Genomic DNA, 16,107 nt, shown 5'->3' with positions numbered 1-16,107 from the left:
TGTGCTCTTTGTTAAACAACAACTTTTCCTTTTATTCACATGTATACATGCAAAATAAAATTTGTCAGGTGTCAATTTGATGCAACATTTGATGGGAATGATTCTTTACATCAGGGCATCAATGTTAAGAACTTTTCTGATTATCTGTTAGTACCAATAGCCATTGAAATACCATTTTTACAATTGGCATCAAAATTTCTATGTATCATATTGAATTATGTTTAGTTAATTGGATACTTAAATGTGGCAGGTCATCTTTTTAAAATATCTTGATGCAGTTCTGGTGGTTGTTTGCACTCTTTTGTTATCAGAAGGCAATAGACATTTGTGCATAGCGTATTTTTGGGGACCTTATTGTTTTCCCACCTGTTATTATAGTGTATGTTGCCTCTGAGATAGTGATTGCTATGATCCATCTTCTGTGTTGTATCTTCGAAGCTTCCAAGAAGACTTAAGAAATCGTCCAAAAATATTAAAACTACAATTCTGTCAATTTACATTAAAGGAGACAATGCACCTTATTTGTGTGAATGGGTGTGATAGCATAATTTGGTCAATGACACAAAATTTAAGACAACATTTTGATCTATTCTAATTCACAAACAAATGTTTTTTTGGTACTAAGCCAACATATTATAGGCATATCTGCTTGCATGCATAGTAATCAACTTTTTGTCTATTTACTGATAATGTGTTTATGCTGCAGTTTCAACGACTTGTTTTAACCGAGTTTCAAACTGAATTCTCCTTGTAGGAAAGAATGGCGGTTTCCTACCAACCAAGGAAGAGGCAGAGGCTCTTGAGAGGGCGCTATTCCAGGCATCAGAAGAGGTGAATGATGCCAAGGCCTCGTTGGAGCAGCTGTCACACCCAGCTCTTGGCCAGTTTCCTTCCGCCACTCTGCTTTTGGATGATGCAGAGTGTGAGAGTAGCAGCTCGTTGCCACCTGATGTGACTGAGGCTGCTATCAGTCAGGATAGCTCTGATGGACTCCCAAGTGATCTCCAGCTAGCTGCAAACAGACTCATTGCTGACACAATCAGGCAAAACTCTAATGATGGGACCCATCACAATGCAATTCAGCCGTCCTCAAATCTCGCCAACTCAGTGCCTTTGAGTAGCCTCACAGCCTCACAGCCCGGGCAGACCTTCACCCTGCCAAGCACAGCAGTCTACACGAATAGCGTAGCGCAGTTCAATGGAAACATAATGCCCCAGACTCAGACGCTCCTGGCACAGAATGCATTGGCCACCACCACCGTGCCAGTTGATCACAACCACCATGAATCACTGCGGCATACCCTCCTCAACGGCCTAATTGGTGGAAACCAACGTGCAATGCTGCCCCAGTTCCCCGTCACCCAGTCCATGCCATCACCACACGGACAACAGGTCCCCCACCCCATGCTTTCACCCCAGAGTCCCCAAATTGTCACAACAACCTTGCCACAAGCTAGCCCAAACACCACACCAGGAATGAGTCCGAATTCATCTGCGTCGGTTCAGGCCAGCCAGCCCACAGTTCTACCTAGTTTTAGGCAGACATGGAGCAACCTGCCTAACATCCACAATGCCTTACTCCGCAGCAACGCCAACAGTTTGCCCAGCATCAATGGCCTCAACTCAAATGGAGGATTGCAATTTGGTACACAGATGACCAGCCCATCAGTGAATACTCAAAAGTTGCCAAGTTTCAATGTCATTGCTCAGAGTCACTTGCAGCAGCAGCAGCAGCAGCAACAACAACAACAACAGCAGCAGCAGTCTGGCTTTGCACCTGGACTGCCATCACCTCAAGCAAGTACTGGGATACCAACACCACCATACACGGCACCAAATGTCAACATCACACCTACCATCAAGCAACAAGGCACGTGACACTGTCTCTTTTGTCCTAGCGTCCACAAGTGGTTTATCGGTATTTGATAGTATTCAGTAGATGTCAATGAAATAGGTGATTTGTGTATTTATGTTCTGTGTTTTGTCTCAAAGTCTATGTATACTTCAGTTTTCAAGTAAACCCACAGTGAAAAGAATTGCTGTGGTTGAAAAAAAAAAAAAAGTGTCCCAACCCACCCCACCCCAGTCATATAATGTTTAGAGAGATGAAGAGCTGCAGTCTGTGACTTCTGTACCCAGGCAATAGAACTGAAGCACACAGGCTATAATGAAAAGGTGGTTACCTAGTGTTAAGCAAACAAAAAATGACACATGAGAACACTTTTAAAGAATGCTGGACTATAATTCCTCTACGAAAGCTGATAAAGCATAATCAGTCAAATAGAAATGTGCCGCAGCAGTCTGTGTGTTATGCAGGGAAGGCAACATGTTGGTTTTTTTGTTTTTTAGCTCAAGTATTTGTGTGGTCCCCCCCAAAATGTACTGTGTCCCAATTCTAGTGTCATGTGGAACAATGCTGTTTGACTTATTCAAGGCCTTGTGTTTTCTTTTTGTTGCAATGGGGAAATATGCGTATGAAACACACCTTGATGTACTTTCGTTGAATTTTGTCGTGCTTATACAAAGCTTATATTCTTACTTAGCAAATGAGATGTACAATGTAATGAAATGGGAGATGATTATATATTGCAGGTAACGTTACAAAACAGCTTGCTGCAATCAGTAGCATATAATTTCAACTTAATCAAGATTTTATAAGATGTAATGAGTGTAGATATTTGATACTTTCATGTGCAAAGCACTTGAATTTGTTCTGCTTGTGTTGCAGTCTTTGGGGTATTCAAAGTCATTCAAACACAGACTTTAGCCATCAGACCTTCTTGATATCAATCATAGGCAGTGTTAGGCTGTGTTGTATTGGGATTGAAAACAAATTTAACAGTTTTGTTTGGTTGGGCCAGAGTTTCACCATTTCGTAAAGCTAATATGCTATTCCTTATGCATTTTGACAACTTGGACGGAGGGTTATTGTGGTATGGTTGTGGGTAATGGTCATTGACAGTTACAGTTCAAGTGTCAGAATGTGATGTGTCACCTGTTTGATAAATTGGGACACAAAGTCTAGATCACCTGCTGTCACAGCAATCTGCAGGGCTTGTATTGTTTTCTTGCCAATGGGCATATGAAGATTAGGTGGGTGGAGCATTCCAAAAGTTACATGAACTTGTCACACTCGTATCCAAGACTTAACAGGTGATTTTGATCATTCTTTTCTTTGGTGTAGGAGAAAAATATACTGTCGGTCTAATTCATTGTCATCACGGAAAACTTTTTATGACTCTTCATTTGGGTGTTTCTCTGCATCAAGTCTAGTTTGGATGATATGATGTCATGATTAGGTATTTGCAATGCTAGTTGTATTAGTCTACTGACATTCTTCAACACAAAGGTTTTTGTCTTGTTCATCTGTTTGCTGGACCAAATTTCATGTGAGATATTTTTTATACAGATATATATATTTTGTGTAGTAATGAAAGTATAGATATTCTGTGCAGTGCAAACAGTTTTTGTGACGACATCCCACAATGAAGCTACAGAATAATTCTTTCATTGCTGAAGTTGTTGCGTTTCTCTTCTTTGACCTTCACGTGAGATCAAGAGACGACATTTTTTTTTTAATGAATAGAAATAACCTATTTGAATTGAAATCAAATTACCATTGTTTTCTGAGAATTTCACATCTTTAGTTGTCTTTCAAATAGTGAAGAATATGTTCTGATGAAACCAGGTTTAGAATGGTACAGCTAGAGGCACTCTTGTCTCATGCAACTCCCTCACACAGAATTTGTGCATAGAATTAAGAAGTCATAGAGTTAACTAACTACTAAACTATTTTCATTGGCAGTAGGAAATGGCATAGAACAACTGTAGCATCTGTCACACTCATATGACATGAGAATATTTCTTTTTCGATAAGTGGTTAAATGCAGAGAAATTACAATGAATTTATTAGCTGTCTGTTAGATGTTTTCTGTACACATGCATAACAATGCTGGATTGGTGGCAAAACTAAAAGTTAGCTGTCTGCGATAAATGGAAATAAGAAGAGCCCATATTTATAGATTCTATTGTAGAAAAAACAAAGTAGCTGTGTCAATGAATTCCCTTTTTCCACTATGGCTTGTTGAAAAAGTAGCAATCATGGCAAATAAAGTGACCCCCTTATAAATTTGTTCAGGATATGTAATAGTTCCGTTTCTCGTGTTGCTGCTTTTTTGTTAAATGACAGTTTACCAGATATTAGGAGTGTAAGTACCCAATGCATGTATAATCAAGGAGGTTTAAGACATGGAGTCACAACGGCCTTATTCCCTTTGAACCCTCAGTTGATGCCGCCACACAAAGATATTTGAAGTATGTGCCAAACTGGAGCTGTTCTACAGATAGGAAGACAATTGATTTATATCTCAATGTATAATAACCAGCTACTCTCTCAGGAAGATATGTCTTTACGATGGTAATGAATTTCTGCCGTCCCTTCTTACAAAAGATGAGCGGTACATACTGGTACAGACACTGGGATGCACGAATAAAAATTGTGCAAAAATTGATGAAATGAAAATAAAAATGACTTGACACCACATGTCTTTACACTAATCTGGCTTACAAATGAATGAAGAACTATCTTGAAGATTATACCATATCAGTTTCATTTGTTGAAAGTGATCTGAAATATAATAAAATCTGCTTTCCATTGAGGGTACAGTTTCAAAGTAGATAAATACTTTTACAATAAACTGCTTAGAATTAAATTTTGCTCATTTTTCTGAACGAGATACATTTGGCTTTATGTGCTTTATCATTATGTGAAATTTAATTTGATCTAGTAAATAAACAAGCAGAATATAGCCAACATTATTTCAGCATTCAAAAAGAATCTTCAGATTGCTTAGAAAGACGGCAGCATCGAGTCCTAATCATCAAATACACAAATGCACAGGTGTGCAATTCTTTTGTATATCCATAGAAAACTGACAGCTGTTATGAATAACTACAGCCAGTTGGAACTCCATCTCTCTAACCTCCTTGGTATAACCAACATCCCTTGTTGTTAGGTATATTGTAAGTGATAAACAGGAAATTTAACATGCTCTGGACACATTGGTGATTTAAAGGTGAGCTTTGATGTAGCTTTTCAGAGTACCACAATTTGAAAAGGTCTCCTGTAGGAAATATGGCAGTAGCTACATATCACAGTCATGCTATGCTGGCTAAGTAGGAAACTTGTAAATGCTATGCACTTAAAGTATTCAGCATTTTGTAACTGTTTTCCAGATCTTATGGAACTACTCAACCTCTACTGATTCATGTGAATTTTGCCAACTAACTGTTGATTTTAGAAATGTATGTTTGTTTATGTATGCATTTTGGGTGGTGTGACAATGTCTTTATGGAACTGAGTACAGGTAACTCATACAATTCTCTATGTGTAGATGAAAATATTTCTTGTGAATATTCTCAGGTCTAATTGCATTTGGTACGCCAATTATACTTGATAATAGTTACCATTGCATTGATAAACTTGATAGTGTTCTGATGTAATGTAGAACAAGTGCAGCAACTTTAAAATGACATCTAAGTAGTAGCGTATGTAAATGATGTTGGTTTCTGACATATACCAGAACTCTCTTCAGTATTGTCTCCAGTTTTTGTGAGAGGAACGTTGATATGAGTAGGTTCTAGGCCAGGTTGAAGTGGGACATTAGCAAATTGAATAACAGACATATGCAATTACAGAAAAGTATATCTGAAACAAATTTCACTGACTATATTACATGCTATAGTTTGTTTTTGTTTTGTCACATTATGTACATATGTGTACCAAATGACATGAAAGTGAACATAGCCATTCAGAATCATAAAGTACTCATATTCATACTTATTTCCTAGTTTGTACTTGGAACTTTTTACCAGCAGCAGAATCCATCTGAAACATAAATATGTGTGAGCAAATTTATGTACTCATTGTGGAAGACACTTTATCTTTTAAAAAGTGGTCTTAAAATAGGCTGAATTTCATATGTGAATTGATAAGCAATGATCCAGTCATGTGCATTAGAACCCCTTAAACTTGAGCCTGTCTACCTTCTCATTGATGGGGTATGAGGGAGCCCTTCATTAACTCATTCTTATGATGCCACATCACAATATTTGTTGGCCAGAGGATAAGGAAACGGGTGCTACATGTAGGTAGTGATCTATTGTAAATTTGATTTTTGATTTATTCATTCATTCTTCATTTTTGTGGCCTGGAGACTGTCTTGTTTGCCTTGAAGTAATTGAGATCCTGCAAAATAGGGGTTACATATATGGATTGGTGTTCACAATTCAGACTCATTCACTAAGCTTTACATATACAGTGTAGCTGCAATGTCATTGTTGTAACTTATATTGCGCAAATTTAGTAGTACGTGACTACCACTGTACCACATGACTACCATACCCTACTCAGCTGCTTGCCTCATTATAGCAATCGAAGAAAATGTGTTTCTGAAGGTATGTATGTGTCAGTTCCCTCAGATGAAATATATACTGTAGCATGACTGCACAGTGCCCCCCTTTTCCTGTCTTCTTTTGGTCATGTTCAACAGAAACCCTTCACACTAGAGGAGAACTTGGAGAACTCGGGATTTGAAAGACAGTTTTGTGAGTGGTGGAATTTGTGATCAAGAACTGTAGTGACAATGAGAAATACAATTCAACCCCTTCCAGGAGACAATATACAGTGCATTTGTGTTACAGGCAGTGACATTTTGACAAGCTGTTAATCTTGCAAGTATCAGTCAACATGCAAAAATAAGTCGCAAAAATATGAACACTGCAAAATATTCCAAATACACAGTAATGTTAGTCTCCATCGACCTCCTGGCAGAAAAGGTTAAATACAGATGTCTAGTGTTGAGTGCTAGACAAATCAGAAACCAGCAAACCAGTGCTGATCAACATTATTTCTCTCTAACACAAGGCATCCACTTCAGAATTAATTTTTGAGTGAGAACACGGAAGATGATTTGCTCTAAAATAGTCTATAGGCAAAATTTTCTTCGAAGATATTCTGTTAGAAATGTACTTGACTGTTTATAAAATTGTTATATCTGTGTGTTTATCATGTCTTTGTTTCATTTTTTGTAATATATGTTAATGGAGAATGAGGAAGTGCGGCCCAGTCTGCATTCAGTGTATTGTGGGATATTTTTTACAAGAGAATAAAAAATACTATTTTGCCACAAACGACGGAGGATGGAAAATATTGTCAACATTAAAATATAATCTGTTTATGGCAGGTGTACAAATGATTATCCTTTTCAAGAGTTGTTCCTTCAATGATGGTGGATATTATGCTGTTTAGAGAAAATGTGATGGTGTGTGTGTGCATGTGTGATATGTGATTTTACCACAAAGTGGTATGTGTGTAAATGTGTGGATACTGATGTAGGTGTGGATTCTTGTTAGATGTCAAATCTGTTGCAACTATCGAACTGTGTATTCTAATTTTCACATTCCAGATAAGTTGGGTAGCACTGGATTTTCTCTTCAAAAATATTTGGCATCAGTGCTATCAAGACAAATATCATAACCCAATAATTCGTCCCACTTTTCACGAAGTGACGGAAAGCCGCACGGATACCATGCAGCTTCCGTCACTTCGTGAAAAGTGGGACGAATTGATGGCATGCATTTAGCAGGTGGGCATATTCACATTGACTGTAGAGGAAGTGATAGATGAAAAAATATATATATATCATCCATTATCTTACATGTCCCCAAAACATTTACTGCTGTAACTGCTTTTTTATGAAGGAAATCTCAATTTTCTTAGTCTATTTAAGTAGAACTCATGTAGATGAGTATCTGCTTTAATCAATCTCATGGAATCGTTGCCTACCTGTGATTATTTCATTTTAATGATACACTGAAGTTAAAAAGTAGAGAAAAAGAAGATTTTGGATCGAAATTAGAATTCAGTGCAAAAAAATTCCCATTGTATGGATTTCCATGAAGGTGTGGCTGTACATATTTTCACCTTGCTAGACGTAAAGGGTGAATAATTCAAAGGGAATAAAACCCAAAATATATGTGGATTTAGTGAACGACAACATTTGTAGAACACATCAGTGACAGTTTAAGAAAAATTAGACAAATCTGAAAAGTTATGAAATGTTAAAAGTTTGGTGCTACCATGGATATAAGAAGACTACTGCAGATCATATGGAAAGGAAGATACAAAGAACATTTTGCAAAATTTCACTTTTTAAATGAAAAGTACACATTTCCGTTACCAATTGCTAACATGTTAAGGGTAATAAATGTACTATTTCCCCTACTTTCTGAAAGAGGCAAGTCCAGTTCTCTTTCATTGTGCTAGAAAAGTTAAAATGATATATTAATTGCTTCTCTATGTCCTTTATATTGTTTTCCATATGTGACATGAACTGTAGTAGTCTTTTCATCCAGCGATCAAGATGGCAGCACCAAAACTTTAGAAATTCTTAACTTTTGAAGGGATTGTCCAATTTGCCTCAACTTTCACTTCTGTGTTCTAATCATTACTGCATTCACTCAATCCACATTTAGTTTGGGTCATTCCCCTTTAACTGATGAGTAACATTGCATACACAGGATTTTCACAGAAATGGGACATTGAAAAAATATATGTAGGACTATTATAGCAATGTTTCACATGTTTTCAATGAATTTGAAAGGTGACAGCAGCTGGAACCTTACAGACATATCACCTGAGATGACACATATCACTGATACTGTATAAAGTTTCCCATTGGTTTGTAAATTAAAATTAGAGATTTATGCATTCAGTCAGTAATTAGCAAGTAGAACTTGCCCATGAAAGTCATTATATTGCTAGGTTATTGCAATCCCAAATTTTGATCTTATGATACAAGCTAGCTTTTCTGATGATGACTTTAACAACTAATGTTGTTTCAATATTGCTCTTCTATTTAATAAAACCAGAAATTGAAACAACCATGGAGCTACAGCTCAATGAAACAACTAACATTGTAATGAATTGCACCAGATCAACGTACAGCTGGTCTCATTTGGAAAGCAAATGCCATGGGCTTGTCATGAGCTGTAGGCCCTTATAACTACAGAATGAATGAATAAATAAGAATTAAAAAAACCAAAAAGACCGAAAATACAAAGTCATTTAAATAATTTGTCTGAAGGGCAACAAGGAAAGTCCTACAAGTTTGGTAGGTCACACTTCACAAAAATAATCATAGGCCTACATGTATTGCACTATTCAACAAGATTTAGTTTATAGGAGTATAGTCAAATTCACCTCCCTACTGAAAATTATATATTGTACCTTGTACAGATTTTATTTCGATTTTGCGCGGGTTGTCACTCACGATGCAAAACACGTCGTCGATTGGCCAATAGTCAACGCACACATGGCACAGCCCGCAATCCACACATCGCGTTGCATATTGTGGAAGAGGAATAAGAGAAACTGAAAATCACACACACGTAGTACAGTACACTGTAGTAAACACATGTGTTTCAGGTACAATGTACACTGTACGTCAAATACGGTACTTGAAGCACATTCTGTAACTGTACACTGGTATCGCTACCAGCCAGCTACACTTGAATTCCATTAATTTCAGTGATCGACGACCACCGGTGTATAAACAATAAATACATTGTACTAGAATCTACGTGCCTGTACTACGGGAATTTCGTGTTTTTGTCGATTCTGCGGCTAGCTACGATGGTTGAATCACGCAAGATACTTGTGTTTTGCACAGTAATGGTATTATTGTGCGTCTCTGGTTCTTTTGCTGCCGCGGACAAGAAGTCCGAGAAAGAAGGTGGTTCTGAGAAGGAAAATGCAGCTGAGAAGTGGAAGAAGAAGGACATCCGTGACTACAATGATGCAGACATGGAGAGGTTGTTTATGCAGTGGGAGGTGTGTAATTTATCAACTTAATAGCTTGCGATAAGGCTCACTGTGCATGTAGACATGAGCGTATGTAGGATACTTGTGGATAGCTCAGCGGCTTCTACTTGTTCTTCCGCCTCCTGGAAAAGGGGGGGGGGGGGCGTGGGATGGAGGCATTTCATGAAGCATTTTGTCAGATATGTTTTTCCGGCAAACTGTTATGAGCTACTGAAATCATTGCATCTGATTGGCTGAGAACAAATTTGTCAGAGAAAAATATCTGACACAGTGCTTCAACTAGTTCAAGTATACTCTTGTCCTTGACTTCTTCTTCCTCCTCCTCTTCTTTTTCCCCTTCTGCCCGAGAATCTCTCCCAACCCAGCCCACATCTCATTAATTTGTATTTCGTGAAACACTAACAGATAGCACGTGCTACAGCATATTATTTACCATAGTAATTTGTAATATTTAACTTATTTCCAGCCAGTGCAGTGGAGGCTAAGTTTCTACAGTAAAAGTATACAAATAGATAAATTATTGAAATAATGAATGAAAAAAATAAAACTCCCCTTTGGTAAAATGCTGAGCCCTACCAGTAGCACTCTAATTAATCTTGCCTATGAAACTAGATCTAGTCACTACATAATAGAGACATCTTCGGTAGAATCGGCAGAAGAAGGAATGATAATAAATGAGCTAGAATGTGGATGGCATGGCATAGTCAGCATAAAGGCTCAATTGCTCTCACTTGGGGCTGTCGACAGCTTTTAGACCAAGTTTTATTATTAGCTGAGCCACCTGTAGACAGGAAAATCTGTTCAGATGAGTTTTTTTTTTATTTATTTTTATTTTTTGACATTTACAGCTGTCCTCCATAGACACCCTTTCATCTGTAGAACAGATAGAATTCATCCTACCAAAAAAAAAAAAAAAAAAAAATAAAGTTTATTGACAAAAACAATTGTAGGGCCTACCCGGTACTTACAGACTACTTTGTTTCCATTACATGTGCTGGAAAAAAAAAAAAAATAGATAGTGCAGTGTTTTCTCACTGTTAAAGGGCTTGTATAGTTTTGGTTGAGACCTAACTTCAGGTTTATAATATTTTTGGATGAGATAATGTGAAACTAGCTCTCATGAAATATGAAAGAGCATGTAATTCCAAGAGGGATTCAATGTTTATTTGATGAAAATTGGTTTTAAAATGGCTGAGATATCCAAAAAAAAAAGAGCATTCCTAAAAAGCGGGACCCACCTTTTATTAATATTAGGATTGCTATGTTTTACTTTGTTTTTGGATGTATCCGCAATTCCAAAACCGATTTGCATACTAATAAACTTTGAATTCCTGTTAAAATGTAATGCTCTGTACTATTTCATTAAGTGCTTTCTTGGTATCTCACAAAAAGTTAAAAAGCCCAATTCTCATCTCCACCAATGCTGTACAATCCCTTTAAATCATGAATATTGGTGATAATACAATACAATACAATACAATATGGGTACTGTAAAAGTGGAAATTTTCGCGGTGTTGAAATTTTCGCGCATTTCGCGCAACCAGAAACTAGCGCGAAAGTAAAAACAGGCGAATATTTTGGCTTGCCATACGTTCCTGTGCGTGATGTCTTGATTCCGCGGAATTAAAAACACGCGAAACTCTTCTGACCCAGCCTAGCGCGAAAAATTAGTCGCGCGAAAATATCCACTTTTACAGTACAGTGCACTCCCGTTACAACGAACACGGTTATAACGAAATTTCGTTATAACGAAGTAAACCTTCTGGTCCCAAAATTATCACCATTAAAGTCTATGGTACAAAATTCGCTTATAACGAACACGGTTATAGCGAAATTTCCGTTATAACGAAGTCTTTTCCGAGCACCACAGACAAAGAAAAACAAAAGAAATGTGCTCCGTTATAACGAAATGCGAATTGCTTTCGAAAATACGTAGCGGAACAAGCACTTACAGCATCTCTGCATGGGTGAACTCTTCACACCACTGTGTGTTCGTTCCTTGTGTCACACACAGTTTCTGAGGGAAACTTGCGTTTATCATTGTAATACAGTTATCCCATCACATTTCACATAGCTTTGCAGTGTATGATGAGTATTCAGCAAACATAATATACGTGGTTCCTTGTTTTCGTTATATATTGTATTTGTTCGGTTATAACGAAATTTCGTTATAACGAAAGAAAACTGCCAGTCCCGAGCATTTCGTTATAACGGGAGTGCACTGTACTTATATAACGCTCTTGCAATGAGTGAACATGTATCAATCCTACTTTCCAGTTTACTGAAAGAATTGCGACAACATTTATTCATGGTTGTTGAAGATCATCATTTAAGAAATCTTATATTGATTTCCCTTGGGAAATAAATTCTTTATTTCATCTGTATCAATGCTTGACGCTCAAATAAATCCCATCTTATTTCTCAATTCATCACAGTATTACGTGCTATGATGCTTGTCTTAACAGGAGGATGAAGAAAAGGACCCTGATGATCTGATGGAGCATGAACGCCCCGCCCCCAAGATCGACTTCTCCAAGATCAACCCACAGAACCCGGAATCCGTCCTGAAGCTCAGCAAAAAGGGCAAAACGGTCATGATGTTTGTCACAGTCTCCGGGAATCCCCCTCAGGAGGAGAGTGAGACCATCACTCAGAGATGGCAAGATGAGCTGTTCCAGGCCAATTACCAACTGCAAAGGTATACTTTCCAGTGACACAACATACGCTCCTGCAACAATTGCCTCGTTCTTAGTTTTTATCCAGGCACTTGGGGTTAGGTTTGTAATAGGGTTTTAGGTTCAGTTTGATGTAAAGATTAGGATTAAAGTCAGGGTTATGTTTATGGGAGAAGTTATGTTTGGCTTAGCATGCAGATATTTCATGGAAGCAATTGTTGCAGGAACAAATGCCATGAATCCATATTTTCTACTCAGTAACCTGCTGTTGGTGAAATAACCTCTAGGGGAAATGAGATGTTGCCTCTGGAATATTTTGCTGTCTCATGGAATCTCAAGTCACTTTGGTTGTGATTTTCGTATGACCGAATGAAATTTTGAGTCTTCAGGAGTGAAAAAATATGTACATTCAAATGATTGTGAAGAAGAAAGATGTTGTTCTCCCATTGCACCTTTCTTTTTATGAACTTGTCATCTCTCTCTCTCTCTCTCTCTCTCTTTTCTTTTTATATATTTTTTTCTACTCTTGCTGTTTATGCGTAACCTTTCCCCTTGCTCAAATGCAGACACAGCAACAATGACTGGTTGTAATTTATGGTGTCATCGTCTTTTGAATCTTGCATCACTTTTAAGATATACACAAGAAAGTCATCAAAAATTAACCGAAAACTACCAGTTCTGATATTGTACCCACTAAAGTTCTGATGACCAGAACACCAGAACACTAGATAGATGTTTAATCTGTTTAGCTGTTATATTGAAAGCCAAGAAATTGTAAGGTAAGGATTGTCAAGCTCAAGTTCATCATTTCTGAACTCACATTGGCCTCAGTGAAAACCATTTAACATGTTGTTTGCCTTGCTGTTGTTCAATCCCAGGTACATGGTAGATAGCAACCGTGCCATTTTCCTGCTGAATGATGGCTCCCTTGCCTGGGAAATGAAAGATTTCCTCATCCAGCAGGACAGGTGCCAAGAAGTGACTATTGACAACAAGAGCTACTATGGCCGAGGATCTGGAAAGAAGACTGACGGGGCAGGAAACCTGTTGGAAGGAGAGGTGGACGACAAGGCACAGAAGAAAGATGGAAAGAAGACGACGAAGAAATCAAAGAAAAATGTGAAACCAACCAAAGATGACAATAAGGTGAAGAATGATGCCAAGGCTGCCAAACCAAAGAAGGAAGAGAGAGTTGAAGACAACAAGACAGAATTGTAAGAATATACAGGCATTGATCTGGCATCAATTAGATTGACTTTTACAATTTCCTTGATTGGATCATATAGTGGTATAATGCTTTACCCACCATATGTTTTGCTCAACTTAGTAAGACAATGCTGTTGTGTGCTAGGGTTTATTCATGGATTTTTTTTTTCCCTTTTTTTTTTTTAAAGGGGCCATTTCTGCAGAATTTGTCAGTGGCAGTAACGAGACAACTCACTACAAAAGTTTTCACAGCAAATCAAATACTGTATGCGTCAAATATTTCGCAAGGTTTTTATTTTCGCAAATTTTGTGAGTCGGGTGCTATTTGCGAAATTAAAGACACATGAAAATATTGACTCTGATCCCGATATGAATGTGACGTGCACATATACATTTTCTCCATTCAGTATTTTTATTCAGAATCTAACCACTGGTGAAATCATCGGGAAGTCCCAATTCACAGAAATTTAGACTCGCTAAATATATGCCGTATGCAGTACCAGGATTACAGCAACTTGTGTCTGTGGTTAGTTTGATAGATTTTTCATATTCTGAAATGTGCATGAAGCAGCCAGCGTGAAGAGATTATTTTGCACTGTTAAGTACAATAATGACAAAACTTGAAATTTTAGCAGTATACTTAAATTACAAAATATGTGAGAGCTGCCAAAGTATGTTGCACTAGATAGTGTCTGCCCAGATGTGCACAAATTGGTATGGCAATAAGTGCCACTGAAGGAAATCATAGAACTTACATTACAATGTCCAGACATTTATCTCAGGTCAGTGTATATTAAGTGAGTTTCAAAGGACTTTTGCAAATTATGTAGACCCTTAATCTCACTGCCATGGTACTGTGCTTCACTGGTGGATATGATCTCCTGTTAGATGAATCTATATTTCATATTGATGGAGTGTTGGTCATTGGCATGTATTTCTCATGTCTTTGCACTGGTGTTTGCTGTGATGCTAGGTAAAATCTGTCCAAGCTGGATGTTTACCCTTGACAGAATTGAATGACAATTATAAATAGCGTATATCTAGAGTGAAATCACCATTTTTGCATGAATTTTTGAGATGTTGTGATTTCGATTAATGATGTATATTTTGACCACTTGCTGCACTGTGTGGGAATTCCAAGTTGTTGTTTTTTTTGAGTCACAAGCAAATGAAAAGTGTAAAATTTCAGTATAAGGGTGAAGAGAAGATGGTATCATTACTGTCATTAATGCGTACTTTTCATCTTGTACTTCTGGATTAAGTTTAAGAAAATGTGCTTCATTAAACATTGCAACTGCTAAATTTAGATTTGTGCAGGAGGATATGTATGAAGATGGATACATTAAGTCTGAAAGGAAGAACTGTCTTAAATGTTGAATGGGTTAAAAGAAAAGAAAGAGGTGTATATCAACCTATTTTTATTTTTAAGCGGGTGGGAGAATGTCTTTTTGTAAATTATGTGTGTGTACAACTGGATAGAAGATATTAGGAATTTGCAGCAAAATGCATGCAAGAAGTGAAATGTTGACAAAAATGTCTAAAAAAACAAAGATCCTTTGAAATGATAGTCTCACTCTCGGCATAAGCCATTAGGAAACAATTGTAGTAATGGCTGTTTAGTGTAAAAGCATTCAAATTGTTGCACAAGTAATTTTCTGTTTAAGATAAATCTTGTATATGATTTTCATTTCCTGAACACCATTACAGTCATGGCAAATTAATGAGTGAACATTTCAAACATAACATAATCATGATATCCCTACAACACACCTTCCTTGAAATAAATGATGAGAAATATTATTACAATATACTTACAATAAGAAAAAAAAAATGTTCATTTTTTGGGCACTAATTGCATATCACACAAAATTTGTGAAAATTTCCACTTGTACACTAGTTGGAAGTTCATGCAGATAGCAATTGCTAACAATTTCGATTGGCTGATGCTTTGATCATCAGTTACAATTCCTTGCAAATATTTAAACCATGAATTTCTAGCTCTTGGATAGGGTAGGGTAATCGGTACAAAGTGTGCCTGCTTTAGTCATCTTCTTGCTTCTTTTGTCTTCAGCAGTTTACATAACTGCATTTTAATATATTACCAGTTTCCAGTTGGCAAGGTAGAACTTTGCTACCTATAGCCTTTTTGAAATGACCTCTTAGTTGTTCTGATTGTAAAGCATTCATTTGCATTAAGTCATAGTCCATTAAGAATGTAAAAACAAAACAAAAATACTTAAAAAAAAAACAAGAAATGTGCTTGGTTGAGTATATGTCAGTGCAACTCAAATTTTTTTTAATGAAGTATTTTCTTGCCGCTATGTTTTTAGGCATTATACATTA

General features: G+C 37.1%; 2 protein-coding genes across 3 annotated transcripts in view; both read left to right on the top strand.

Annotated features, from left to right (window-relative positions):
• LOC140237781 (INO80 complex subunit D-like) overlaps positions 1-7,256 on the top strand; it is a 32,589-nt gene extending 25,333 nt beyond the window's left edge. For both annotated transcript variants that reach the window (XM_072317717.1, XM_072317716.1), the window contains exon 10: positions 755-7,256. In XM_072317717.1, coding sequence (XP_072173818.1) covers positions 755-1,878 — 1,124 coding nt within the window. In that variant the 3' untranslated portion in view covers positions 1,879-7,256. The remainder of the gene's footprint in view (positions 1-754) is intronic.
• Positions 7,257-9,540: 2,284 nt separating this feature from the next.
• LOC140237693 (LDLR chaperone boca-like) lies at positions 9,541-14,953 on the top strand. Its single transcript, XM_072317620.1, has 3 exons — positions 9,541-9,892; positions 12,349-12,581; positions 13,437-14,953. Exons 1-3 carry the CDS (start codon positions 9,695-9,697, stop codon positions 13,774-13,776), a joined length of 771 nt encoding a protein of 256 aa, XP_072173721.1. The 5' UTR covers positions 9,541-9,694; the 3' UTR covers positions 13,777-14,953.
• The last annotated feature ends 1,154 nt before the right edge of the window (positions 14,954-16,107 follow it).

This window comes from Diadema setosum, chromosome 14 (genome assembly GCF_964275005.1).
Source record: "Diadema setosum chromosome 14, eeDiaSeto1, whole genome shotgun sequence".
Taxonomy (NCBI): domain Eukaryota; kingdom Metazoa; phylum Echinodermata; class Echinoidea; order Diadematoida; family Diadematidae; genus Diadema; species Diadema setosum.
The sequence above is the reverse complement of the archived record's forward strand: the minus strand, read 5'-3'. Positions and strand labels throughout refer to the sequence as shown.

Excerpts from the sequence above, each read along its gene's own strand:
- LOC140237693 (XM_072317620.1), top strand. The coding sequence starts at position 9,695 with ATGGTTGAATCACGCAAGATACTTGTGTTTTGCACAGTAATGGTATTA. Across the intron at positions 9,893-12,348 it reads GGTTGTTTATGCAGTGGGAG|GAGGATGAAGAAAAGGACCC; the intron begins GTGTGTAATTTA and ends TTGTCTTAACAG. Across the intron at positions 12,582-13,436 it reads GCCAATTACCAACTGCAAAG|GTACATGGTAGATAGCAACC; the intron begins GTATACTTTCCA and ends GTTCAATCCCAG.